Genomic DNA, 27822 nt, shown 5'->3' on the forward strand with positions numbered 1-27822 from the left:
GTTAACAACCTGTCCATCAGAGTTTTTGTACCATCCATCTTCTCCCTTGATGAACTGTGAGGTCGAAAGAGCACGACGAGGGTTTCTTAACCGCCGCCCCAATTTTCATGCTCTGGTCTAACAACTCACTTAAGCATCTTGCCTGTGAAGGCGAAAAGTCACCTGTATGTGATCTCAACAATATGCTATAAGCATAATTCGAGGTTGCCGCAACATCTTCATCGTAACACCAATATGACGTACTTGTCTAAAAGTATGATCGTACCCGTCTGAAGGTACGACTACGATGAGAGGAAAAACAATTGCAATTTATTTGGTTTAAATATACATGTTTTGCTCTTGTTTGCCTATGACGGTGTATATCATTATTTTTATATGTTTCAATCAAGTGCTTATTGCACGCTTCGAGGTATTCATCGACCTCACCTCCTACTCATCGTGGTGTACAAGCAATCCCTGTCTAGAGGTCCGACTACGATGGGAGGTCATGGGTTTTTTAAGGGATAACCCGACACTGCGTGATATAGCATAAGTAAACAAGCTAGTTCTACGAACCAAGAACACAATGTACATATAGTCGCAACTAGCAACTCACAGAGAGAACATTTGCTTTACAATTATGCTTTTGAGCTCGATAAGTCAAGCCTTGCACAAAGAAGGCCCTTTCATCGGCACTACTGTGCCTATACTCAATTTCGCACCTCTTTCGAACGGTTGCGAAATATTGTATGCACAATTGCGCACCCTACGAGGCTTGCTCGAGGGCGGCACTCAAAACAAAGGTGTGATAGCAAAATTAAGCATCCACAATGCAATAGCAATAGCTAACGAGTACAAGAAAGCAATAACGACAAAGTAACATGGTACAAGCTCATGCATGCAGGATACAAGGAAAACACGAAAAATCTCAGATGTACCAAGACAACAAGTACGAGATAAACATGAATAAGTCATACTTTTCTATACAGGCATGCAATATCTTAGAATCCAGACATCTTTTTAATTCATCCAAAGTCCTCATGCGATTTTTTCCTACCTCAGAAGGTCACGTCGCTGCAAGTTTCTATGAGTGTAGATGATGCGAGGCTCGGGCCGCGGAGCCAGAGCGGGGTTTGATGCGAAGTCTGCAAAAGTGTGAGCGTCTAGGGCTATATTATATATCATGCGGAGAAAATAAAGTCAGGCAGGGCATCACCCTTTGCCTGTCGGTCGAAAAAAAAAGAGAGGCGGCAGGGGTGTGCCCCTGCTTGCAGACATCAGAGAAGCGACAGGGGGCAAGCCCCCACCTGCCGACAACAACGAACAACAGGGGCCTCAACCCTTGCTTGACAGAACAGTGAATGGCAGGGGCCTCGACCCCTGCCTGCCAAAACAACGAATGGCAAGGGCCTCAACCCCTACCTGCCAAAACAATAAACAACAGGGGCCTCAACTCCTGCCTGACAAAGTAACAAATGACAGAGGCCTCGACCCCGGCCTGACAAACATTGAATTGCAGGGGCCTCGACCCTTGCCTGACAAAACAACCAACGGCAGGGGCCTCGGCCCTTGCCTCACGAAAGCAACAAATGGCAGGGACCTCGGCCCCTGCCTGACAATACTGAATGGCAGGGGCCTCGACCCCTGCAAAACAATGCATGGCAGGGACAGCCCTCCTGCCACCCTTCAGGTAGGCATAGAGGGAGTGGGAGGGCACGACAGGGGTCGTGTGTCATCTGTCGACCTCCCAGCAAACCCTCAAGGAGAGGAAAAAGAGGGAGGGCACGACAGGGGCCATCGGCCTCCTGGCGAGATGATAGAAAGAGGGAGGAGAAGGGAGAGGCATGGCAGGGGGCCGACAGCTTCCTGTCGGCCTTCCAGCAACAGAGGAAGAAGAAGAAGAGAATGAGGGGGGGGGGGGGGGGGGGGAGGGCATACCTGTATCGACGACGTTGATGTCGTGCGTAGGGAACGAGGAGAGTGATGAGGACAAAGAGAGGAGAGGGAGCGATAGGGAATGCTCCCTCCTCCCCCCCTCTTCTTATAGGCTCGGGAGGGGCGTTACAGGAGGTGAAGAGGGGTGACACAGGCGTTACGAGAAGGAGAGAGAGGAGAGGGAGTGAAACAGCATGGGCGGGGTAAGACACACAGGGGAGAGGGTTTTTCTCAAAAACCCTTTCTCCTGCATCGGGTTTTTAAAACCCCAACGGGCCCGGGTCGAGTCCGGCCCTGACCCGGGTCCGAAAAAACTTTTTTTTTAACGTGGGTTTTACATATACGTTACTGCTGTATGTGACTGTGTTAGATATGGTTATGTATATAATCATCAGAATCCCATCCTCTGCATCACTTAAATTTTGTGAATCAACCTCTGTCATTTCTACGACTTGGGGATTAAAATGTGTAGGATCTAGGATGGAGGTTTTGCAGTTTTTGATTATTTTAGATCCAATTCGGATCCGACTTCTCATGTATTTAGCTGTTTTGGATCTGACCCATTTGCATCCCTACTATGATTACACAAATTTTGAGATTGGAAGGCCATTATTGAGGTTTTCATTACTTCTTTTCTCATGTTTTGGTCTATAGTCACAAATCTCGTTCTCAGGAAAATGTGTGTAAGGGAAAATCTCTCGCTGTTTAAAAAAACATGGGTCCAAAAAATCATTAAAAATATTGGTATATGTTAATATGAGAGCACAATTAAAAATCATATATAAATAAAAATGAAAATATTAATAAAAAAAAATGTCAAAAACAATTTTATTATAAAAAATGACTAAAACAAATTTGTGTTTCCTGAAATGCTTCATAATTTACCAAATCCACCAAATGAACAATTATGCAAGTTTTTATTTTTTTTATGCTTTTACCCTTCTCATATGGGAACCTCACAAATTTTGCAACCCTCATGTGAGTTTTCTAAAAAATCTTTATAATAGCCTCTGTTCTCAAATCTATATCTCAGTCATTCGACACTAAAAACCAACATTCCTATAGTCGTTGAAAACTGAGACATGGATCTCAAACTTTTCTATTTTGAGTCAAAATCGAAAACCCTTCTAAGGTTCTCATTTCTAAGATAAAAAATTGGAACAAAAAAATATTCTACAAATTATTACAACCAAACAGTTTGTATTTCAAAAGGCATTTTTTTTAAACTGTTGATCATTTCAATGCGATCTTGGTGGCGTTGAAAAGTTAACATCTTGATCTTCTTATGTTATTTTTTCTGTTTCTCCAAAATCTTAGCACATGTAGCCAAAAATGTTCTCGGGGTTGTATCTCTATGCTCTGTCATTGTTTTTTAGTGAATAAAATATCATTAGAAAGATATTTTCGTCTAAAATTTTTGTTTTTTTTTGTGTTTTTTGAATTCCTTCATTTTTTGGGTAAAAAAAACAGCAACAAGATGAAGTATCGCCAATTTGTGTTTCACCGAAAATGAAATGTCGCATTTATTGCGGCAGTAATTTCGCATGTTGATTTTTTTTTTTGCATCACCGCATGCGAAACTTTATAAATTTCACAAATATTTCAGGAATTTTGAAAACTCTTGATGAACTTCACAAGTGGTATTGTGATTTTTTTTACTATAGATGCAAAAATCGTAAGGAATTTTGCAACCCCGTGCAGAATTGCTAAAAACTTGCAAAATTTTAAAGAAGTATGCATGGGGCTTGCAATTTTTTTTTCTTGCAAAATTTGTTATTCACCTCCACCATTCCTAGGAAATTCTTTGAAAAATTGTTGGATGAGAGCTGAAATTCGGGTGTGTGAAAATAAGGCATCTGTATGCTAAAAAGGGGTTGAGAAATGAAGTGTCATCCTTTTACAAAATGAATTCGCTCATACATTACATTAATTTCCACATATCATCATAATCTAACACATCTTAAGGGATTTCATAGTTTATTAGAGCGGAGGCCTCTCATCGATTCTACATCATCATTCTTCACATTTTCTATTATAAGAATGTATTTTCAGCTTATCAACTTTTGTATTCATGAACAACTCACGTACTTTTGGTTTTCTATCCTACTCATACCATAAGATCTCATCATCGATGTTTTTTTAAAAAACTCACCGTTGATGAAGTATCATCATCGTCGATGCTTTTATCGAAAAAACTCATCATCGGTGAAGTGCTGCCGATCTTCTCAACACTAATACTTTTATCAAAAAAACTCATCGTCGATGAAGTGCCGCCAATTTTTTCACTGTTGATGTTTTTATAAAAAAACTCACCGTCAATGAAGTGCTGTCGATCTTCTCACCACTAATGCTTTTACCGAAAAAACTCACTGTCGATGAAGTATTGTCCATGCTTTTACAGGAAAAATTTATTGTCGATGAAGTGCTGGTCATTTTTTTGAGGTTATGAACCACCGTCGATGAGAAATTTTTGCAAAACCGAACTATCACTTGAATGCCATCGGAATGTTGTTGAAAGGATTGAAGAATACTGGTTGGGGACCAAAAGAACCCTAGGGTTGCAAAAATAGGGCATCCATGTACGAATAAGGGTTTGAGAAACAAAACATCATTTATATAGATAAAAATTTTATAAGAAAAAAGAATTTCTTAATACCATTGTGATACTCCTTGAGAATTTCACAATATAGGACTTTCACAAGTTTTTAGTAATTTTATAATATTTCATGCAATCCTCTTTGAGAATTTTACGGGGTAAAGGATTTTTGCAATAATTTTTAGAATATCGCAATATCAATTGCGATCTTGTTGATGATTTTTGCAAGTCCATCAACTTTTAACGTCGTGACCTGTGAAAATAAAAAATTCACACTTGTGAGGGGTAAAAGCCTAAAAAAAATTTAAAAACCTTCGAAAATGTCCATTTGACGAATTTAGTAAATTGTGGGGTATTTTAGAAAATAAGTCAAATTTATCATAAGATATGATCATTTTCCATTTTATTATGGTTATATCAAGTTAAAAGCACAACATTTTTCAATGGGAGGCATTTTAAAAATAAGGCAATGATCCTTTTAACTGCTTATGATTTTCAGCTTAATAGTTTTCTTCCTTTTCCGATAATCAGGAAAAAACACCCCATTCACACCGAGGTCATTGGTGTAAAAACTCCAGTTCACCTTCCACCAGAAAGTACATCCAGCTTTGACCTTTTAGCAAGGTCTGCACAATGGTGGGTTTCAGGCCGTGTTTGCATGCGAGGACAAATGCCACCCGGGGGGACCAGTGTGTGGCGTTTGTTCTGGACTTGCTAATCGTATGTGAAGCGACTGCACAGGACACCATTTGGGCTGTCATGAACACGGTTCACCCTGTGTATCAAACGCGGGACAGCGCTCGGGCAGGGACCGGTCGGTTCTGTACGGTTGTGTCCCGTGTATCAAACACCCTCAAACTTGGTGACTTTCACAAGTCACTCCTATCAGATGAGCCTCCCTTGTGAGCAACTTAATAGTTTCATTCATTGACTAGTAGCTGAATAGTTTCAAATCTAAGCTGAAACAAGATGCCTCCCTGAAGCGAGAGGTGCACCCACCAGTTTTACACTACTGGTAAGTCCAGCGCGACGAAGTCTCTGACTTGGAAGCTTTACATACAAGTGATCTTGAGCCTTGATTACCACAAGAGCAAAACATTCGTGTTTCGTATCCGTATTCGTGTCCGTGTAAAGATCAGGTGACATGATCACTGTCATTGCCAAAAAAGCCAGGACATAAATGCAGGTACTGTTTCTGCAACGAGACAGCACAGCAGGGACGATGCCAAACATAGAGAAATTCATTTCCCAAGGAAGATTACACATTTATTAACGGCCCCAATTTTATCGTGTCTCTTCCCATCTCTACCCAATGGATTCAGTGTCCCTGCCACTGCTACTTCCTTCTATTTGAGAGAGAGAGAGAGAGAGAGAGAGAACCATCGTCCAGAAAAAGAACGACCATCGTCTTCTTCCCCCTTCCTAGGGGCAGAAAAATTGGGGAAGAGACCATAGAATGGAGGGGATAGGCGTGAAGCCTGCAGCTGGCCTTCGCTTCTTCAAGGGATCAGCCATTAAATCTCGCGAGGTTCTCAACCAGAAGACGATTCTCTCCGGAGGTTTGATGGCAGCCGATTTCAGGAAGCTGTCTCTCTCGAATGTACGGGCTCAGCAGGCGAGTGAAGAAAATAACTGAAAATTTTAGCGGGTTTAAATGTGTGTGTGTGTGTTTACTTTGGTGGTTGCCGTTGTTGTTGTGGAATTTGTTGAATTGGTGGATTTTTTAGGTTTCTTAAGTGTGGGTTTTTATTGGGTTCTCGTCAAAATGGCTTTTTGTTACTCTTTTTCACTTTGTAAATCGTAATTTAAATTGGATTTTTCCCATTTTCGAAATTGCAGTTGATTTGTAGTTTGATTCTTTTTTATAATTTGGCTGATTCTTGTGGGTGTTGAGATTTGGAGGTTTGTTCTGAGGAATGGATTTGTGTTTTTTGTAGTTTGTGATGGATTTTGCATGTTTAGTTTTGTCACTGATATGGGTTTTAATTGTAGCTTTATGTACTTTTCCTTTGTGCAAGTTTTTTTCTTGTAGATTTTGTATATCCGTAGTCCTACAGGATTTTGAGCTATTAGCTGCTTGTTGAAAGGATCATTTTTTAGTTGTTGTAGTACATACGGTTATGAGTTTGATATTAGTATTGCTCATTATGGTGCCTTTTCCTTCGGTCATAGAAATCTTATGCATTCTTTGGGGCTGCTATTTTGTGTATGAATTTCACATACTTTGGTGTCCGACTATAATTTTGAATAATTTGTAACCCTCACCGAGTCAGTTGATATCTGTGATAATTTCTGAACGAAACATTGAAGATTTGGAACTTCAAAAGGGGATTAAATGGTATGATTCATTCATTTGTTGGTAGCTTGGTACGGTCGCGCTGAATGGAGGTTGCCTTTAAAAACCCCTTGCTGCTATACCCATGGAACCGACTACATGTCTGATTCCAGTTTGGGGTTGGATAGGCTTATGTTAGTTTTGCTGCGGCTTTGGTCTTTGAATTGTTCGATTCGAACTTGGTGACGGGTCCTTGCGTGTTTAGTTTGATACAACCATTGTAAAGGGTCTTAAAGCAATTAAACCATCTGGTGTTGCTCGTTATCATCTCTGATATTGATAATTTTTTGCTTGGTATTTTGCAGTCTAAGGCTGGACATGCAACTCTTACTTCGGCTAGTGACTTTGAATTGACCCCTGCGGAAATAAAAGAGTGGCAAGAGAGTTCCGAACGAGGTGATGTGTATGCCAACCAGGGGATCAGAATTAGAAGGCATCCGCCAACTGGTCCTCCATTGCATTATGTGGGTCTGCAGAATGAGGAAAATACTCCGAGGAACATTCTGGAAGAGATTATCTGGAACAAGGACATGGAAGTCTCACAGGCCTGTCTCTTGTTCTGTTTCTGCAAAGAAAGTATTTGATTTATGTGTTCTACTGAGTTGTAGTTACCGTCTTCTTTATCTTCTTTTTCCAGTTAAAGGAGACTAGGCCTTTGGAGACTTTAAAGAAGGCTCTTGGGAATGCACCACCTGCTAGAGATTTCGTAGGTTCTCTGAAGGCGTCCCATCTGCATACAGGATTGCCAGCTTTGATAGCTGAAGTGAAGAAGGCATCTCCTAGCAGAGGAGTGCTGCGAGAGGATTTTGACCCGGTAAAATTGTAATATTTGTCTTTTCACCTTTGGCTTACTTGCACCTTGTAGATCTTCTTTTGAGTTTTGAAGCTACAATTCAATTTAATGATTGAAAAGAGTTCATTGTTTCCCTTAAGGATATCTATTATATTTATCATGGTGCTAGGCTGTTGCAACTTAGTGACAACAGGCTAGGCCAATTAGTTTACAATTGTTTCAGGTGCCTCTTCCCTCCTCTGATGGCTGTTTTGGGTTATCTTACTTTCTGGTCTTAGTTTGATAAGTCTTGATAATGACAATGGCATCAGGTTAGTCTATCTCATAGGTTGCTGATACCTCTCCAGAATGAGCTCGGTTTACACCAAGGCCAGCTCCTGTCAGACGAAACCCCATGCATTCCAAATTTTATATAAGAGGTCTGACCTTATCTGGTAACATAAAAACTTGGTTTCAAGTTGGAGGCCTGATCACAATCAAGCAGGCCATAGGCACGGTCTGGTAACCTACCAGATTGAGCTTGGTTTTTCTGCCCAGCTGGCTTTTGCACATTGAACTTGTGCTCAGGCTGGCCCCAGACCTCATGCCCTTTCCTACCAACAAGTATATACAACAACTATTTGGGTTGCAGACCACCATACACAACCTGCACTGTTTGGGTCTAGTGTACTCACCTTGCACTTGTGTGATCGTATTTCTTTCTAATTATTAGTTTTGATAGTCTTGCTCATACAATTAGGAGTGCTGAATCGATTGGATCTCAGTGCCTGCATGGCCCCTAAATTGAGTTGCTTTTGCGAAGTTTGATTCAAATTGTCTTCAGCTGAATGTGCATGTAGATTTGTAGAATGCAGTGTGCTACTTTTATTTCAAATAGCAGTCCATTACCTGCAGTCTATAGTCTTACTATGTTGTCATGTTTATTGAAGTGCATCCACTGGCAAGTCCGATAGTTTTGGCTCCATGTGGTATAGTGTTCCTTCATTTCTTTTTGATCCATTGATTCTGAATATATTTGTTATAGGTGAAAATAGCACAAGCTTATGAAGCAGGCGGTGCAGCATGCCTCAGTGTCCTGACAGATGAGAAGTATTTCCAGGTAAATGTGTTGAGCACTATTTGTATGAAGAATAAATTTGTTCATACTATTATTCACTATTCCACATACTGATTGAAGTTGTTCTTTCTGAAGGGAAGCTTTGATAATCTCGAGGCCATACACAATGCGGGTATAAGGGTCTGTCTTACGTGAATGTCTCTCCTTGCTTATTGTAAAGTTTCATACACGAACGTTGCTAACATGAACATGAATTGCCAGTGCCCTCTCCTCTGCAAAGAATTTGTCATTGACACTTGGCAAATTTATAATGCTCGAGTAAAAGGTGCAGATGCTGTTCTGTTGATTGCGGCTGTGTTGCCTGATCTGGATATCAAATATATGACTAAGATATGCAAGTTACTTGGCATGGCGGCACTAGTTGAGGTTTGTATGGTATTCCCTGATCTTTTTCATTTTGTGACGTCCCTTCTTAAAGTGGGTGAACTTTTTTAAACACTAAATAGTGTTTTATAAATATTGACTTGGGAGTATCTGAGCTGCTTTTGAAACTAACTTGGCCCCTGTTTCATCAGGTAAAAAAAATAACTTTTTTCTTTTGTTTCATTATTATAGTTTCAAATTGAATTTTGTTGACCATGATGATGAGTTAAATACTAAATAGTTTTGGTTTAAATATGGATGAGATTTCATCATGTGCTGGAAAGTGATATTTCCAAACTAAACACTAATGTGAGTATTTAAATATGGATGTGATTTCAAAAGAGTGGATGAAACTGCACAAACTATTTGTAGTTCACTCTGGTTTTTGTTTCTTATGATGTCTTTGTGTCTTATTAGTTGGATCAGTTGTTCAGCAAATTGTCACTTGTTACTGTTAAGTTAAAATTGTTATTTTGGGTTAATGGTAGTTTTTGACTCAATGTATATGTGTGCAGTTAGCATAATATCAGCCCTTGAGAATGATAGCTAACAAAATACTTCTCTATCTTTCTTTAGGTGCACAATGAAAGGGAAATGGATCGTGTTTTGGGAATAGAAGGAATTCAACTCATTGGTATCAATAACCGTGACCTTGGTATGTGCATCTTTGTCACCCTAAAAGAAGTAAACTATATATATATATATGACTAAATTTTTGTGCATTTCATAAGGCCCTCTCTATGTTTGAAAAAATACTACTTTTGTTTAATCACAAAAGTTAATGTAAGGTTGAAACTTGAAACAACATCTTGGTAAGTATATGAAAGATGAGCTAAAATAAAGGAAAAGAACAGATAATAAGAATCTAAAAGCAACTGGTAAGAAGGGAAGTTCCATATGAGACCATCTCCTGGTGTCAAAGCAGAATAAAGTCTTGCATATTCAGCTAGAATTTTGTATTTATTTCGACTTCTGATGTGATCTTAAGAAATTAACATAAATTCTACTAATACGAGAATTCCTTCCCTTGAACTATCTCTTCATCCAAGGTGGCTAAGTTTTGGTTCTCTTACCATTAAACTATAGCTGCTGGCTTCCTTTGTCCTGCGCAAAATATAGCAATCTTTGTAATGAAGTGCCAAATGAAAGGGCAAAGTCTCCACGCGAAAGCACGGAAGCACGCACATACACAAGAGGCCACAAAAGGGTAAAATAAACCACAAAAGTGGTCAAGCACAAAAAGAGGTAAAAAATATATTTCACTTCATAGAATGCTTCACAAGAAGCTTAAGAAATACATGGGGCTGTGCCCCTTATTTATACACAGCAAGGGACCCAAGAAGGGGCTCCCATAGAGTCGTTGGAGCCCCTCCAACGGTCATATTTATGACCGTTGGAGGGGTCCAACGACTCTATGTGGACCCCTCTCAAATGAATAAAAAAGAAAAACTAAAAAACAAAAAAGGAAAAAGAATAAAGGAAAAAGAAAGAAAAGAAAGCATATCAAAGATATGCGTGTACATGTGAAATGACAGAAATACCCCTATCGGGTTTTACAAAATAAATAAATATATATATATATATATATATATTTATATATATAGATAGACACATAGACATGTATATATTATATATATGTGTATGTGTCGTAATCTATCTATATATATATATATATATATATATATATATAAATATACATCATATTTTAACACCCCCCTCAAACACATGGTGAAATCACCGAGAGTTTGCTAAGGAGGAAGTAGAAGCGAGGCGAAGGCAAAGCTTTGGTGAAGAAGTCCGCCAACTGATATTCGGTAGGAACATATGGGAGTTGAATGGTGCCTCGTAAGAACTCATCTCGAACAAAATGACAGTCCATCTCAATATGCTTCGTTCGTTCATGAAAAGTGTGATTGCTAGCAATATAAATGGAGCTCTTGTTGTCACAACACAGCTTTGAAGGAGTTGAGAATGAGACACCCATATCTTTAAGTAAGCTTCTTAACCATATAATCTCAGTTGTGGTAGTGGCCATCACACGATATTCTGCTTCGGTAGACGAGAGAGAAACTTTACGCTGCTTCTTACACCTCCAGGAGATAAGCGACTCCCCAAGAAACACACAATAGCCTGTGGTAGAAATACGATCATCGGGGTTACCCCCCCAATCAGAGTCAGTATACGCAAGTAAAGTAAGAGGTGAAGAAGAGGATAAGAATACTCCCTTAGTTATGGAATTTTTTAAGTATCTGATAATCCTCATTACTGCTGCCATGTGAGTAGTGGTAGGAGCAGTCTGAAATTGACTTGCACTATGAATTGCATGAGAAATGTCAGGCCTGGTGATAAATAAATATGTTAAGGATCCAATCAATTGACGATAAGGCGTGGGGTCTGCTAAGGGAGTGCCATCATTGGCTCTCATCTTGGCATTGATCACTTCTGGAGTCTCCACCCTTTTGTCATCTGTCAGCCCAAACCTAGCAATAATGTCAGAGGCAAGCTTCATCTGAGATAGGACATACCCCTTGGGGGAGTATGCAACTTCAATTCCTAAGAAATACCTTAGGAAACCCAGATCAGACATATCAAAATTTTTCTTAAGAATATTTTTAATAAGATCAATACCTTTCTTATCATTACCTGTGATAATCATGTCATCAACATATAATAACAAAATTGTTATGTATTCATTAGAAGATTTAACAAACAAAGCAGTATCTGTGTAACATGAGGAGAAACCATTATCAAGAACTACTTTGCTAAAAAGATCATACCAAGCTTTTGGTGCTTGTTTCAGACCATAGAGAGCTTTGTTTAATTTTAGAATATTACCTTTCCCAATTTCAAGACCCGGCGGAGGGTCCATAAGAACTTCTTCACACAGAGTTCCATTTAAAAACGCATTTTTAACATCAAGTTGATATATCGGCCATTGTTTGACGGATGCTAAAGCAATTAGGGTTCGTACACTAGTCATTCTGGCTACAGGAGCAAATGGTTCTTCATAATCAATCCCATATTCTTGGGCGTAGCCTTTTGCAACCAAACGAGCTTTGTATCTTTCAAGAGACCCATCACATTTGGTTTTGACTTTATATACCCATCTACACCCAATTGCTTTTTTTCTTAAAGGTTGAGGAATAATGCTCCAGGTTTGGGCCTTGTTAAGAGCCTCTAATTCATTTTTCATAGCTTCAATCCAATGTGGGTGATCTTTAGCTTCCTTGAATGAGGTAGGCTCATGATACAAATGTATTAACATGAGACAGGCCCTATAATTCGGAGAAAAAGATTCATAAGACACAAATTTTTGTGGTGGCCTACTAGTACGAGAAGATCTCCTAGGTGGATTGTTATCAATAGATTCTTCTAAAGAGAAGTCTTGAGAGTATCTGTCAATAGCAGGTTGATGCTCATTTCCTATCCGCCGGGTATATACATTTATATCATTAAGGTTTTCATTTTGGGAAGTATTATCATTATAATGTAAAATTCCATCACAGCTAGTATCACAAGTAATTGCCTCAGGGGATTCAATTTTAGGAGCTAAGTCGAATAGAAAAGAATAATTGATGTCTTCCTTAGATGTGTGGATATCGAAACCATTTTGTTCTTCAATAAAGTTTACATTTCTCGACACATATAATTTATTGTTTCGAATATCATAGCATCTATAGCCTTTTTGATTCTCACCATAGCCAATGAACACACATTCAATAGCTTTAGGTGACAACTTATCTTGTCTTAGACTAAGTACAAAACATTTGCATCCAAAGATTCTTAGTCTATTAAAATCTGGAGTAATTTTAAATAAATTTTCAAAGGGCGAAACATTTTTTAAAGAAGAAGAGGGCATACGATTCACAAGATATGTTGCGGTGAGAAGAGCTTCGGCCCAAAAGTTTTTAGGAACATTTTTAGACACAAGAAGAGTTTTTGTGGTTTCGATTAAGTGTCTATGTTTCCTTTCTGCAAGACCATTTTGTTGCGGAGTTTTAGGACAAGATCGTTGGTGCAAAATTCCATTTGTTTTAAAATAATTTTGAAAATCTTTAGACATGTACTCTCCTCCTGAGTCGGATCTAAAAGTGGCTATATTGTGTTGGAATTGATTTTGAACAAGAGCGTGAAACTCTTTAAAATTAGTGAAGACATCGGATTTATTTTTGATAATGTAAACCCAGGTGTATCTAGTAAAATCATCAATAAAAGAAACATAGTAAGAGAAGCCCCCTTTGGACATAACGGGTGCCGGTCCCCATACATCGGAATGCACAAGTTCAAAAGGCCTTTTTGACACAAAATTGCTATGAGAATATGGAAGAGAGTGAATTTTCCCAAGAATACAATCATTGCATGTAAATGTATTTGTATTACAAAATTTTTACAAAAACGGAAAAAGGTACAACTTGGAAATACTAGGGTGTCCAAGTCTCTTATGCCAAGTCTCAATATCTTTGGATTGAACATGATTACAAAATGATTTGGATGGCAAAGACAAAAAATCCATATAGTAAAGGTCCCCTCTTCTATGGCCTTGCCCAATCCGCTTCCCGGACCGGAGATCCTGCACATAGCAATGGGTTGGTGAAAACGAGACATTACATTCAAAATCGGTAATTTGAGAGACCGAAAAAAGATTTAAATTAAGTTTTGGAATAATTCGGATTTTGGGAACAAAAAATTCTTTGTTTTGGTCATAAGTTTTCTCAAGGTTTCCAATGCCTTCAACATTTAAAGATGTTCCATCGGCGGTGGATACATATGATTTAAATTTATTGAGACTTGGTTTTGATAAAAGTGATGCATTTGGAGTCATATGGAAAGAGGCACCCGAGTCAAGAATCCAAGAAGTCATACATGGAAAAGAGGAGATGGTGGCACCGGAAGTGGAAGGTGAAGAGGATGATGTAGAGGCGTATTAGAAAGTGACTTGGAATACATTGGGTTCAATAATGAACCCATACTTATGCACGTGGAGTGCAAATATACCCATTAAAGGAAAACAACATAAGCACATAATGTGCTAACACATAAAACCCATAAAAAGGGAAAAATATGACATAAAGTCATAAGTTGCATATCATTGAAGAATAATGGAGAAGGGGTAAAAACCCCATTACAATGAGCATAAGCTCCCTCAAGAATTAAGAAATACAAAGGGGAGAGCCCCTATTTATAACAACAAAAAGGAGCCTTGGAGGGGCTCCACTCATAGACGTTGGAGCCCCTCCAACGGTCACAAATGTGACCGTTGGAAGGGGCCCAACGTCTATTTGAGTGGGCCCCCCAAGGTACCTTTTGGTACTTGAGAAAAAAAGAAATAAAAATAAAAGAAAAAGAAAAAGAAAATAAATTACAATCACATTCATAAAGTGAATGTGCGTAAAACAGAGGAAAAGACTAAAATACCCCTACGGCTAAACAAAAGGAAAATATATATTTTATATATATAAATAGGAGGATACATATACATATATACCATATATGTATATGTATCATCTTTTATATATATAAAATATATCTAATTACAACAATTGATGGGTACATTTTAACACCCCCCCTCAAGCTTTGCAGGGAAACGAAAAGATTGAAAAAAGGGCAAAACTCCACGAGGCTTCAGTGACTCCAAGAGGCTTCGGCAAGGATGCAATGAAACTTGAAATAGCCTTCCTCCAATTGTCTTCAAATGATGAACGCATTTCCCGAACCATCCAGGGTACTTCCCTTTGTCCTATCTCCAAGATCCTGAGAAAAGAAAGCAACAAAGAACAAGTAAACAATATCTTTGCACTTTACTCAAAAAGGAACATTCCTAACAAAGTGCAAAATTTATGCATAATATGATAGTTACTTTAGTATGAAACAAAAAATTTAGAAAACCAAAGTTTCTAAATCATACATTATGTTAAAACAAAATGAGCGGAAGCAAATTATGCAAAAATTGCAAGAATGCATAATGCATTCATAAGGTCCACCATTGGACAAATATAACCCCATAATGGAGAATAACAAAAAGATCCACTAAGGGATACCACAAGAAGCCTACGAAGAGGCATAACATACATATGCTTTATTGAATGAGAGCCCAAAAAAGGCCATAAAGAGCATATGCATATACGAATCATTATATGAATTAATACTCAAAGAACTAAAAAATGCTTCAAACATGTAGTGAAGTTCCAAATAAGAGAAACGAAGTCTCCAAGCATACTTTAGGCAAAATAAACCCAAGAGTTCACAAGGTTTTTTTTTTTAAAACATTTATGAAAGTCACACTTAATTGAAAAAAAAAACATTTTACATATAAGGGTGGCAAAAACCATAAGCACTTAATATATAGATTAAATGCTAAGAAATCAACTTGATATGCATATCAAAAAAATGATTTACTTGAAAAATACAAGTCATGAATGGAATTTTGCAAATTTCAATAATAGTTTATTCATTACAAACAACTTCCTCATTAGTCCTCCAAAACTCATAAATCAAGTGTATAAGCTACTAGATCAAGAATATAAAGCCATTAAAGGCCAAAGACACACACAAAGGTGTGTAAACGAACCTCTTGTCTACATATAATAATACTTGAAATAAGTGCATCTACGACAAGAGCAAGAGAATACATGCCAACATGGACTAAAAAGTATCGCTTGTCTACGTAAAAATACACTTAAAACCAAGTATGTTCAGCTACTAGAACAAGAGTAATAAGCCAACCATGGGCTAAAACATAATACATCTCTTGTCTACATAAGATGACACTTGAAATGAGTGAAATAAGCCAACCATGGGCATACATCTAAGCGACTAGAACAAGAACACAAACGCCAACATGGACTAAGATCACACACGATGGTGTGAATCAACGTGTCTTGTCTACATATAAGATCACTCAAGACAAGTGTGTTCAGCTACTAGACCAAGAGAGCAAAAGCCAACAAAGGGCTAAAAACACACGAAGGTGTAATAAAATTCTTGTCTACATATGATGACACTTAGATAATGGACATAAAAGGAAAAGACTTTTGAGGCAATAAACTTGTAATGAAAAAAAAAAACCTCGAATAAAACAATACTCCTTTTAAAATGAATTCTCATAACAATAACATGCATGTAAAAAATATCTTCAACAAGATACTATAATCGATAAAATAAAATTCTTGAGAACAAATGTGTGAACATACACACACCAAGAACACTTAGAATACTTGTGCAAAATCACAAGAACACAAAATCATAAATGTGCAAATGCACTCATAAGATTCATAAACAAGAAAAGGTTGGGCAATAATCCCAAAACCCTTGATTTTTAATATACCTTAAAACATTTAAGGTTTTAAAACACCATATGTCCATCACATTTACATAGAAGCATCCATAATATCAATGGCCACAAGAGAAAAAATGAGTGACACACTCATAATTAGAGATCATACAACAAATCATTTTAGAGTCCCAAGGTGCCCATAACTCACCTCAACAACCATCTATAATATGGAAGGTGGACAAACTAAAATGATATAACACGAGGTGCCCATAACTCACCTCAACAAACATCTCTAATATAACAATAATAAGGCCAAATAAGAGATGCATTAAATAACATGTGATAGACAAATATAAATACCACAAAAAGGCAATAAACACTTAAGGAATCATTTTTCAAAGAAAAGAGGACCGATTAAAAAATTGAATCAAAAGGTCCAATAATCAATAATGTGCTTTATAACAACAATTTTGCATAAACACAAATTATGCTTAATCTTCAAACAAGTCATTTATACCAAAAAGGACTTATTAAGCAATAAACACAACAACATAAAGAATTCATCAAGACAATCAAGCTTTTAATCAAAGAAATCATAAGAACCGTAATGGTTCACAAAGAAGGCTTTAATACAATACTCAAGGAATGAATATTTAAAACACTTGAAAATTTATAAATTTGGGATTAAATCCCATACAACAATTTTTTTTAAAAAAACCTTTGATTGTGATGAGATATGCGGAAACATTCAAAGTGCTAAAAGCACTTACAATGATTTAAAAATGACTTAATATCTAAGTTCATTATATTTTTCCCAAAAATAAATGTGCATAAAGGCTCCATAATGCAAAAATGTCTACGAAGAGACAATACACATGTGAGCACAAAAGGCTTTATAAAAGATGTGCACGAAGGCACTCATACAATACTTGAACAAATACACACCAAGGTGTAAACAAACATGCACAAAGGCATGTATTTCATAAAAAAGAGGGAATGCATACAAGCGCAAATATTTGAGAAACAAATGTGCACAAAACACAAAAATACACAAAAGTGAGCAAGTATGCACTTTATAAAAAGAGCAATGCTTGAAATTCTCAAACTTTAACAATTGCAATTGAGGACAAAGAAAACCATATTATGGCCAATGTAGGCATTTTTAAAAGATGTTATTAAGAGGTTTCGAAACCTTATGAAAAATACAAACCAACAAGTTTATAAAGATGAAAAATGAAATCATTTATACCAAAAGGATGCAAAAGATGAACTATGCACTCTATGTAGTGTGAGAAATTCCTTTTTTAAAAAATCTTTCCTAATGGTTTATCATAAACAGTTTTTCAAAAAAGAAACATTGAAAAAACTTTTAGGAGTTCTTATAAGTTATCATTAACAAGAACTACTTTAGGATTCAACAAAGATTTTTAGATGTGAGAGATTTTCATATAAGGATTATATCAAATTTTTCAAAAAAATGCACTAAAATTCATAATCAAAAGAGGAACTCAAATCAAATTAGGGTTTATATGAGAGTTAAGAAATTTTAAGCAAAGATCATTACTTTAGCAAGAAATCATATATATAATTTTAAAAATTAATTTATAGGTGAATCATGAGATAGTTATGTAAGAATTATAAATCTCACATAATTGAAGGTAATTTTAAAAAAACATAAATTGCTATTATATGTGATGAGTAGTTCGATAAACACAAATTATATATTTGAACAACAAACAAGTTCACCAAATTTGAGGGAGATAATTTTAAAATATACGAGCACATAAAATGTGAAAAGACATAATTCAACTATCATAACTATTAAACGAACAAACTATATGCAAGAAACATATTTTCAAATGCATAATATTTTAAGAAAAGGGATACATACCGAATAACTTCAAAGCAAAAAGGAAGAGCAATGAATACTTCACCATTTCTTGAGCGACACGCTTTCCGTTGCACCAAAGGACAACCCCATCGTGACCTCGCTCTGATACCATGTTAGAAAGTGACTTGGAATACATTGGGTTCAATAATGAACCCATACTTATGCACGTGGAGTGCAAATATACCCATTAAAGGGAAACAACATAAGCACATAATGTGCTAACACATAAAACCCATAAAAAGGGAAAAATATGACATAAAGTCATAAGTTGCATATCATTGAAGAATAATGGAGAAGGGGTAAAAACCCCATTACAATGGAGCATAAGCTCCCTCAAGAATTAAGAAATACAAAGGGGAGAGCCCCTATTTATAACAACAAAAAGGAGCCTTGGAGGGGCTCCACTCATAGACGTTGGAGCCCCTCCAACGGTCACAAATGTGACCGTTGGAAGGGGCCCAACGTCTATTTGAGTGGGCCCCCCAAGGTACCTTTTGGTACTTGAGAAAAAAAGAAATAAAAATAAAAGAAAAAGAAAAAGAAAATAAATTACAATCACATTCATAAAGTGAATGTGCGTAAAACAGAGGAAAAGACTAAAATACCCCTACGGCTAAACAAAAGGAAAATATATATTTTATATATATAAATAGGAGGATACATATACATATATACCATATATGTATATGTATCATCTTTTATATATATAAAATATATCTAATTACAACAATTGATGGGTACATTTTAACAAGGCGTTCATCTTTATAAATTGTTGAAGAGTTTCGGTTAGATGAGCGATGGACTCCTTTATGTCACCATCCTTCTTTGAATCTTCATTGATGATTGGAGGAGTTTCCCTCACGGAAGCCACCTTCTTTTTGAATCTAGGGCAATCGGGACGAATATGGCCCGGTTCATTACAATTATGACAAATGATTTTTCTTCCTCTACCACCATTATTCTTCCAAAAATGTGGTGGTTTATATGATCTTACATTGTTGCCGGGTCTAGACACGGCATGCACTTCATCAACATCTTTTTTCAAGGCCAAACGGGTTTCTTCTTGACATAAATCGGCCAAAATATCGCTTAGAGGAGTAGAGGCCCTATGAAGTAGAGATCCTCTAAGTTGTTCAAATTCGGGACGAAGCCCATGAATAAATTGAAAGAACCTCTCTTTTTCCATTTGCTCTTGTCTCATAGCAATAACACTTCCTTCCCATTGCGGTTCGAGAAGGACAAGTTCATCCCATAAAGAGGATAGGGCACTATAGTAGTCCCTAATGCTCATATCACCTTGCTTGGTAGCTCTTACCTTCTCTTGTAGAAAAAAATGCCTAGCAAGGTCTCTTTGGGTGTACATGCCTTTCATAAAAAACCATGCTTCATTAGCCTTTTTGAATTTTGTAAGGTTTGCACAAATCTTCAATTCGACATTATTCATGAACCATGCTAAGATTTTAGCATGTTTACTTTCCCAAGCCTTTTCTTTTTCTTCTTCGTTCAAGGCTTTTTCCTCACCTCCTTCAAATTTAGTTAACTTCAATTGTGGTTCCGGAATAGTTCCACATACGTAACCCCAAAGCCTTTTACCTTTGAGATTATTCTCCATAGCGGCCGCCCACATGCGGTAATTGGTCCCATCCAATTTGAATGAGAGATCGATTTTTGCATCTTTGTTGGCCATTTAGAGAAAAAGAATTTATAAGACAAGAGAGAGGAGAGGTATTACTTGTCAAGGGAGGATCCGATGAAGCCTTCTTAACCAAGGCTCTGATACCATGTAATGAAGTGCCAAATGAAAAGGGCAAAGTCTCCAAGCGAAAGCACGGAAGCACGCACATACACAAGAGGCCACAAAAGGGCAAAATAAACCACAAAAGTGGTCAAGCACAAAAAGAGGTAAAAAATATATTTCACTTCATAGAATGCTTCACAAGAAGCTTAAGAAATACATGGGGCTGTGCCCCTTATTTATACACAGCAAAGGACTCAAGGAGGGGCTCCCATAGAGTCGTTGGAGCCCCTCCAACGGTCATATTTATGACCGTTGGAGGGGTCCAACGACTCTATGTGGACCCCTCTCAAATGAATAAAAAAGAAAAACTAAAAAACAAAAAAGGAAAAAGAAAGCATATCAAAGATATGCGTGTACATGTGAAATGACAGAAATACCCTTATCGGGTTTTACAAAATAAATATATATATATTTATATATATAGATAGACACATAGACATATATATATTATATATATGTGTATGTGTCGTAATATATATATATATATATATATATATATATATATATAAATATACATCATATTTTAACAATCTTTTGTGTGCTAGCCACTCCTTTGGGTACTTTCTACTCTAATAGATTTTCCTAGGACAAACTGACTTCTCTTGCCATGTCCTTCATCACTTGGGAAACAAGAATGCTGAATGTTCCTCAGTCCCTCTAGTTGGCTAGGGCAGGCATAAGTTGATCCTTGGATGACAAAGAGTTTCATAATAGTACTGTGATGGAGGGCTTCAGGTTGAAACTGGTATCTCCAGTGTACAATATCCTTGTGCAGTTTCTCTTTTGGAATGGACAGCTCCCCACTCTGGCTCCTATGCGCACCAGCTTAATTTTGAAGCCTGAGATGTTATCTAAACATGATCTAATTCTTAGTGGTGGGCATGACCCTTTGATTGTTTTTGGTACTACCGATATCATTCACCTCCAATCTGAGAATCCTGACTGCATCGTTTCCTAGCACATTTTTTTTTGGCTGCTGTATATGTCTGGAGATTTGGAGTTTTTTTCCAAGTTAAATTTTTAGTCGAGTCTAAGATGAGCTAAAAATTAAGCTACACCTAAAGTTCTCATGTTTATGGTTTTTACCTGCAGAAACGTTTCAGGTTGATATCAGAAATACAAAAAAACTTCTAGAGCGAGAGCGTGGTGAAGTCATTCGTCAGAGGGATATAATTGTGAGTTGTGTTATAATGCTTTTGTATTCATATGATTTAGTTATGTGCTATGTCACACGGACTCGGCTAGGGAGGTGCCGCACCCGAGTCGACACGCCCCGACACGGGTGCGGACACGGGTGCGGCCTCGGACACGGCCTGGACTCGGTCAACGCCGAGTCAGACTCGGTCAACGAGTCCAGGCCGAGTCCGTCTTAATTTTGGACTCGGTCAACGTTGACCGAGTCCAAAAATGTCCATTTTTAGTACAAAAAATAAAAAAAAAGATCTTTTTATATATTTTTTAAAAATATATATATATAGCATGAGTCTTAAACATTAGGCCCAGAAAAAAAAATTATTCTTAAATATTATCATTTAATTCTCTCTCTCAATCTTAAAAGCTAATAAATTCTCATCCACGAGTACCAACACTTTTCATCCACCAAGTTCTCTCTCTTATAAAAGCTAATAAATTGTCATCCACGAGTAGCAACACTTTCTCATCCACTGAGATCTCTCTCTCTCTCTCTCTTTTTCAAATCTAGCTTTGAAAAATTAAAAGCTTTTAATGCTTTTAATTAATGTTATGAATTTTAGCAAAAGATATTTAATGCATTTACCAGAACATGCTTTTAGTTAATGCTTTTAATTAATACCTTGATGATGTTTTATTCCCATGGTAGCTAAGACTCGGCTGAGTCAATGATAAACTCAGCCTAGTTTGGTTCTAACCCAGTTATACTACTATTTGAACTCAGTTAGTTCAGGATCTGAGACAACTTGGAAGAGTCACGAGCCGAGTCCAAAATTTATATAGACATATGCACACACTGGATATATATATATATATATATATTTAAATATATATATATATATATATAGCCGAGTCCCCGTGTCCAAAATTTTTAAAATTGCGCCGCACCCGTGTCGCACCCGCACCCGCACCCGCACCCGCACCCATGTGACATAGGTTATGTGCATTCTAGCAATCTGGAATGGATGCAACTGAAAGGAAAAATACTTTGATTTTGTGAAGAAATGTACCAACCTGCTAACATGCTTTGTGCTCATCCTGTAGGTTGTTGGGGAGTCTGGACTGTTTACCCCTGATGATATTGCATATGTGCAGAATGCTGGGGTTAAAGCCGTATGTATTTCTGCATCTGTTTTATCTGCCTTTTCATTATTAATTTTTTAAAGTCTAGTTACAAAATGTACACCCCTGTGGGACAAATGAATCAATTTTAGCTGTATCTGGGGGCTTATCTTTCCATGAGATAAGCTCCCCATTTTGTACAGAATGAAACAACAAAAAACAAGTGTACAGGGGTTGTTTCTAGTTAAAATAAATCCTTTTATCAGATCAAGTGATCTCTGCTGTACCGTTCCTTACCTTAGTTTACCCTTTATCACTGCCTTAATTTTGGCCATCCAGATTTTGTTGAAGCAGGATAGTGAGATGCCACAGTTGCTGTCTTAAATAGCATCCTGCACCCATTCCAGCACTAGGTTCTCCGGGAAGAGCATATCATTGGATACCTGATTTACTCCTGCACGTATAAAGATGCCTTCCTTTGATCCGAGCACGTATGAGACTCAAGAGTTCCAACTCGTGTGCCTAGATGCCACTTGCAGGTGTAGCTCTTTTATACTTGGTGGAGGCCACCCATCAGGAATGATTCCAAATTGCATCCACACTTAACCATTCTCTCCTCCTGAATTTAATTTTGCAAAGTTCTCTCACAACAAACACATAGCTCCCTCTTAAGCCTGCCCAGCAAGTACTTTTGATCTTCGTGAATAATTCTTTCTGATTCCCCACAATTTCAAATTACCAAGGGGAGCACCTGCCTCCAACAAAGTCCCAATCAGTCATATCTAAACCTCTGCCTGTGCAACCACTGAAGTTCTCACACTATGCTGGTGTCAGGAACCCTCATTTCTTAGGCATCTCTTTCATCTTAACCAAGCTGGATACAAGTCTGCAAGCAACAGATTTTCATGAGCCCTTCAACCCTTTTGATTTCGAAGTTATCAAGAGCATGTGTCTCTCTTGAGAGGACTCTAGTGGTCTAGTTAGTCCATTTAGGTGCAAAACATAGAGTATCAATATGTTGGACATTGTGCTCATGCTGTTGGAATATTTACCCTTGCCAATTCTCACGTTCTCCAGGATGCATATATCACATTTAGGGTTGCATAATGAGCCAAGCTAGCCTGAGCTCGGCTTGTTTAAGTTCGGCTCGAGCTTGTCCGTGAAAATAAATCAGCCGAGCTTGAACACATGACCAAGCTCGGCCTAGATAAACTAGCCGAGCTTGATCAAGTCGCTGAACTCTATTAAGCTCGATTAGGCTCAGCTATGTATTATGTATAATTTTTGTTTGCTATGCGACACAAGACCCCTTATGGCTTTAATGTGTAGGCATTACACATTTTTTTAGAAGGTGACAGGTTCGAATCCCTGCAGCCAACCAAAAAGTTCTTTTATTTTTTACAATCCAGCCACCCATTTAAGATGTGTGTTTTCTGTCTTTTTTATAACAGAAAAAGATGGCCTACCCTCGCGGTGAGTCATTCTACCATTTTTTTGAAGGTAGCAGTATCATATACCGCCCCCTTCGGAAATGATAAAACAAAAACTTTTTGTGGATTACGGTCAAGCTCGGCTCAACTCAGCTCAGCTCGAGCTTGGAGTTGAGCCAAGCTTGAACAATGCTGTTCAAGCTCAACTTCGAGCTCATGTCGAGCATTTGTACTTCTGGCGGAGCCGAGCTTGAACAGCCCAGGCTCGGCTCGAGCTCAGCTGGTATGCATCCCTAAGCACATTTATGTCTGCTTGCACCCATGTATGCCAACCTACAGTCACAGACAGGCGTGGAGCCTGACTTCTGTGCAGCTACATGAAAAAATGCACAATTATGGTATCATCAGTTGCAAATGCCTAAAAATTAGATGTATTTTGAACTTGCAGGTTTTGGTTGGGGAATCAATCGTGAAGCAAGCTGATCCAACCAAGGGAATTGCAGAGCTTTTTGGGAAAGATATTTCTCTATGATTTCAGTTATGGTTTTCATATATCCATTGTGATAAGGTCCTTAGTTGCATTTTGTCGAATCAAGCAATATCATATCAATAAATTTTATTGGTTTATATGTCTTAGAACCAAAATATGCAGTTTAATTTCTAGTGACTTAAGAGTTCGTAGAGTTGAGTTGCCGTCTTCCTCAGTCTAAGAACAAAATTAGCCTGGCATCCGTTATTCTTTTTGGCATTGTTCTTAATGGAAACGTCTAGTTTGCTTGACAAAAACAAAATGTATCCCATCATTTGACATAGGATGAGTTACATCCTACATTCAATGCTAACTGTCCATTCAATGGCTAAGATTGGTCCACATTTTCACTTGGATGTGGACTTATCCTAGCCGTCCAGATTCTTCAGCTGGTTAGGATTGGCATAGGATGAAACCCATCTAGACAAAGGATGGGATCCTCAGAAGGATACAGATTTTCCAACGGCAAATGTCGTTTGCCAAATTCATGAAAAATTGAAATTTTATATTTCTTGGCAAAGTATAGACAACAAGTTAATTTAAAGATAATAAAATAAAATTTAAAAAATGGAAAAAATCAAATTCGTGTGACTTGATTAACGGTTCTGATTGTCAGTATACACCCACCATACACGCCCAAATCAGACTAAATCGGTCAATTTGTATCGCATTAGGCTTATTTTTTTTAAATTTTTAAAAAGGGGTTAATTTTTTTAATATTTTTGTGACACGTCATTTTCTGGATAAAAGTTGGTCGATTGGGCTTGGACTCGGAATCGGCCCATTCACCTGAATCAGTTTTCAAAACGATTAAAGGTTGGATGTGATTTTGACGACACTGTAAAAAACTCGAGAATGCTTGGCTTGGTGGGGCATGATCAAAGTGTTCCAATAAGATAAGAAAGATAGGATACATAAGGTGACTTTGCCATATTTGGATTCAAATATCTAGATCCTAAAGGTTTCTACCGGGTCTAGATTGGTTATGATAAGTTGAATCAGTAAGGCTGCCAATGTGTCGGCCTTCATGGGTCCCTGGTGGGTTCAATTTATATCTTACTTGATAGTGCTGATACCTGGTCTGCGTCAGAGCCAGAGTAGACTTCATATCCAGAACCATACTTGAGGCTGGATATGGATAACATAAACCAGACCCGGCGAAATATTACTTTTTATGTTTTATACATTGGAAAATGTGGGTCTTAGTTGAAACTTAAGTCGAACCCAGCTCTGGCATGGAATTTCATAAACCAGACATGGGTCCATATATTACTTGAACCATGTCGGTCTGACCCACATGGCTAATCGGACCTATTTCATTATTGCCTATTTTATTGTTGGTCATATGTGACCATGTTTTATGCATGGATTCATGGGTTGAGAAGAGAGTTGGGCCCACTATCTCTCCAAGAAACCGCCCAAAAAGTGGGCTTTATCCAAATGAAGCACATTTGAACGTACTTTATTTAGATAAGCATTTGGTGAAACTAGTTACTGATTTTTTTTCTTTAGAAAGAAAATTGGTAAGCCCCAACAGTTGAGTAAAGACTACCCAAGAGGGTGAAAACAATCAACAGTCTCTTATAAGGAAGAAGTCCTCACTTAAAAACATACATGAGAAAATGAGAGAACACATCCCGTCTTAAAGAAGGCTTGTTACGACAATACCTCTCTGCGGACATCAGGTCCTTAGATCCTTTCGGACTTCATATCTAGAAACCATATTGATGCTGGATATGGATAACATAAACCAGACCCGGCAAAATATTACTTTTTATGTTTTATACATTGAAAAATGTGGATCTTAGTTGAACCCAGCTTTGGCATGTAATTTCATAAACTAGACCGGGTCCATATACTACTTGAACCATGTCGGTCTGACCCAAATGGTTAATCAGGCCTATTTCATTATTCCCTAATTGGGTCCCTAGCGGATCTGAACCACCAGAATTGGGTCATATCTGACTTGTTGGCAGGCCAATGAATCACCATGAAAGCAATTGCTACTAACAAAGTGCACAACTTTGAGGCTGTATTTGGGAGGGAGCTTTGTACTAGCTAGAGCTGGGTTGTATAAACTGTGATGCATAGCTATGTGTATTTGTTTTATTTACATGGATAAACCGCCCTAGGATCAGAGACCTAGCCGCGCTGACTCTGCATGTTGCGCTTACGATCACTGTTCTGACTGAGTAAAACTCCATGAGCTTACTCCTTATGCCACCAGAGAGTCGCCGCCATGCTTCAGCTTGCGCAAGGAAGGAGAAGTGTTTTCTAAACAAAATGACAATGGAGAGGGCATTGACACCTCCAACACCCTCCCCCAATGCAGTAATATAACACTAGCCTCTTGGGGTGGGTTTTGTGGAAGCTATCAATGAACGCCATCCTTGGCATCTGATCCAATGCATGGACTAATTCAACAACCACAATTCATATAGACACATATGCATGCACAAAATATGCATGATAAATATACATGCATTGGCCCATATTCAACTACATGCAAATACATACAATAAGGACACATGCATGAAAAAATATATGCATGCACACGTACACATGGATAAATACATGCATGAAGATTTAAAAGCAATACATTTATGAGTAATATGTAAATACATGCATGAACACATTCATGGACATGAATTCACACACATACATGTAAATGCATGCATGGACACATATGCATGGTATGTATGAACATATGCAAACAAATACATGTAAATACATGCAAATACACATAGACATATATGGATAACAAATACATGTAAGTAGGGATGAATTTGTTTATGGGCCCATAAAATAGAAAGGTAAGGTTTTTTTTTTTTTTTTGAGAAATGTAAAAAAAAGCAAGAATGGAGGTTGTAATGGCGAAGTGATAGTGGTGGCGATGGTTGTTTACCCTTAATATGTTTAAATGAATCAAATCTCTCTCTCTCTCAACCCATTGAGATTCTAAATGGTTGCCGACCTTTCCTATGATTTTTTGTCCCTGTTCTACCTGCCATTGGAGTTTCCTTGTCACTCTCAAGTTTGTGTTTACACAAAAAATGAAAAGAGGTAGATGTTGGTGTTAGTGCTTCTAAAGGCAGTAGAAGAATGTTAATAATGGTGATTGATGTGTCTATCTGATAGCCACCGGCCGGCTGGGGTTGCCTGCGTGGCCAGTGGGGTGGTTGTGAAGGTGCTGAGATGAAGGCACCATATCAAACCCTACTGGCACATGGGTGTGTCTGTAGCTTTCAGAGGTGGGTCATGTAAGGCAGGGAGGTTGCGGGCCCCACCCTAAATTTTCCTGGCTTTGGTGAGAGTTCTTCATCATGAAAAAAAGATGTGTCTATGTGAGAGGAAAGAGGGGAATGAAATATATATGAACAGTGATAGAAGAAGAACTTGTGGTAAAAGGTGATGATTGCAATATAGAAGAAAGGGAAATTGAGTAGGGAGGTCAGTAGTAGTTGGTGTGAAAGAATGAGATGCAAGGTAGTGTGGTACACAGTGGTAAAAAAGTGAAGAACATGAGAGAG

The 27822-nt window shown here is 37.8% G+C and overlaps 1 protein-coding gene across 2 annotated transcripts; it reads left to right on the forward strand.

The window, feature by feature from the left end:
* The first annotated feature begins 5831 nt into the window (after positions 1-5831).
* Positions 5832-24399, forward strand: LOC149812743 (indole-3-glycerol phosphate synthase, chloroplastic-like). Of its 2 annotated transcripts, none has more exons than XM_089990775.1 (10): positions 5832-6125; positions 7151-7390; positions 7483-7659; positions 8663-8737; positions 8831-8875; positions 8957-9121; positions 9695-9773; positions 21173-21255; positions 22316-22384; positions 24212-24399. In XM_089990775.1, the coding sequence occupies exons 1-10, from the start codon at positions 5967-5969 to the stop codon at positions 24293-24295; spliced, it is 1176 nt and encodes a 391-aa protein (XP_089846901.1). In that variant the 5' UTR covers positions 5832-5966; the 3' UTR covers positions 24296-24399. The 2 variants fall into 2 exon arrangements, with proteins under 2 accessions (XP_089846901.1, XP_089846902.1); XM_089990776.1 differs by having other exon boundaries at positions 5832-6110.
* The last annotated feature ends 3423 nt before the right edge of the window (positions 24400-27822 follow it).

This window comes from Nuphar pumila, chromosome 16 (assembly GCF_984573655.1).
Source record: "Nuphar pumila chromosome 16, dmNupPumi1.hap1.1, whole genome shotgun sequence".
Taxonomy (NCBI): Eukaryota; Viridiplantae; Streptophyta; class Magnoliopsida; order Nymphaeales; family Nymphaeaceae; genus Nuphar; species Nuphar pumila.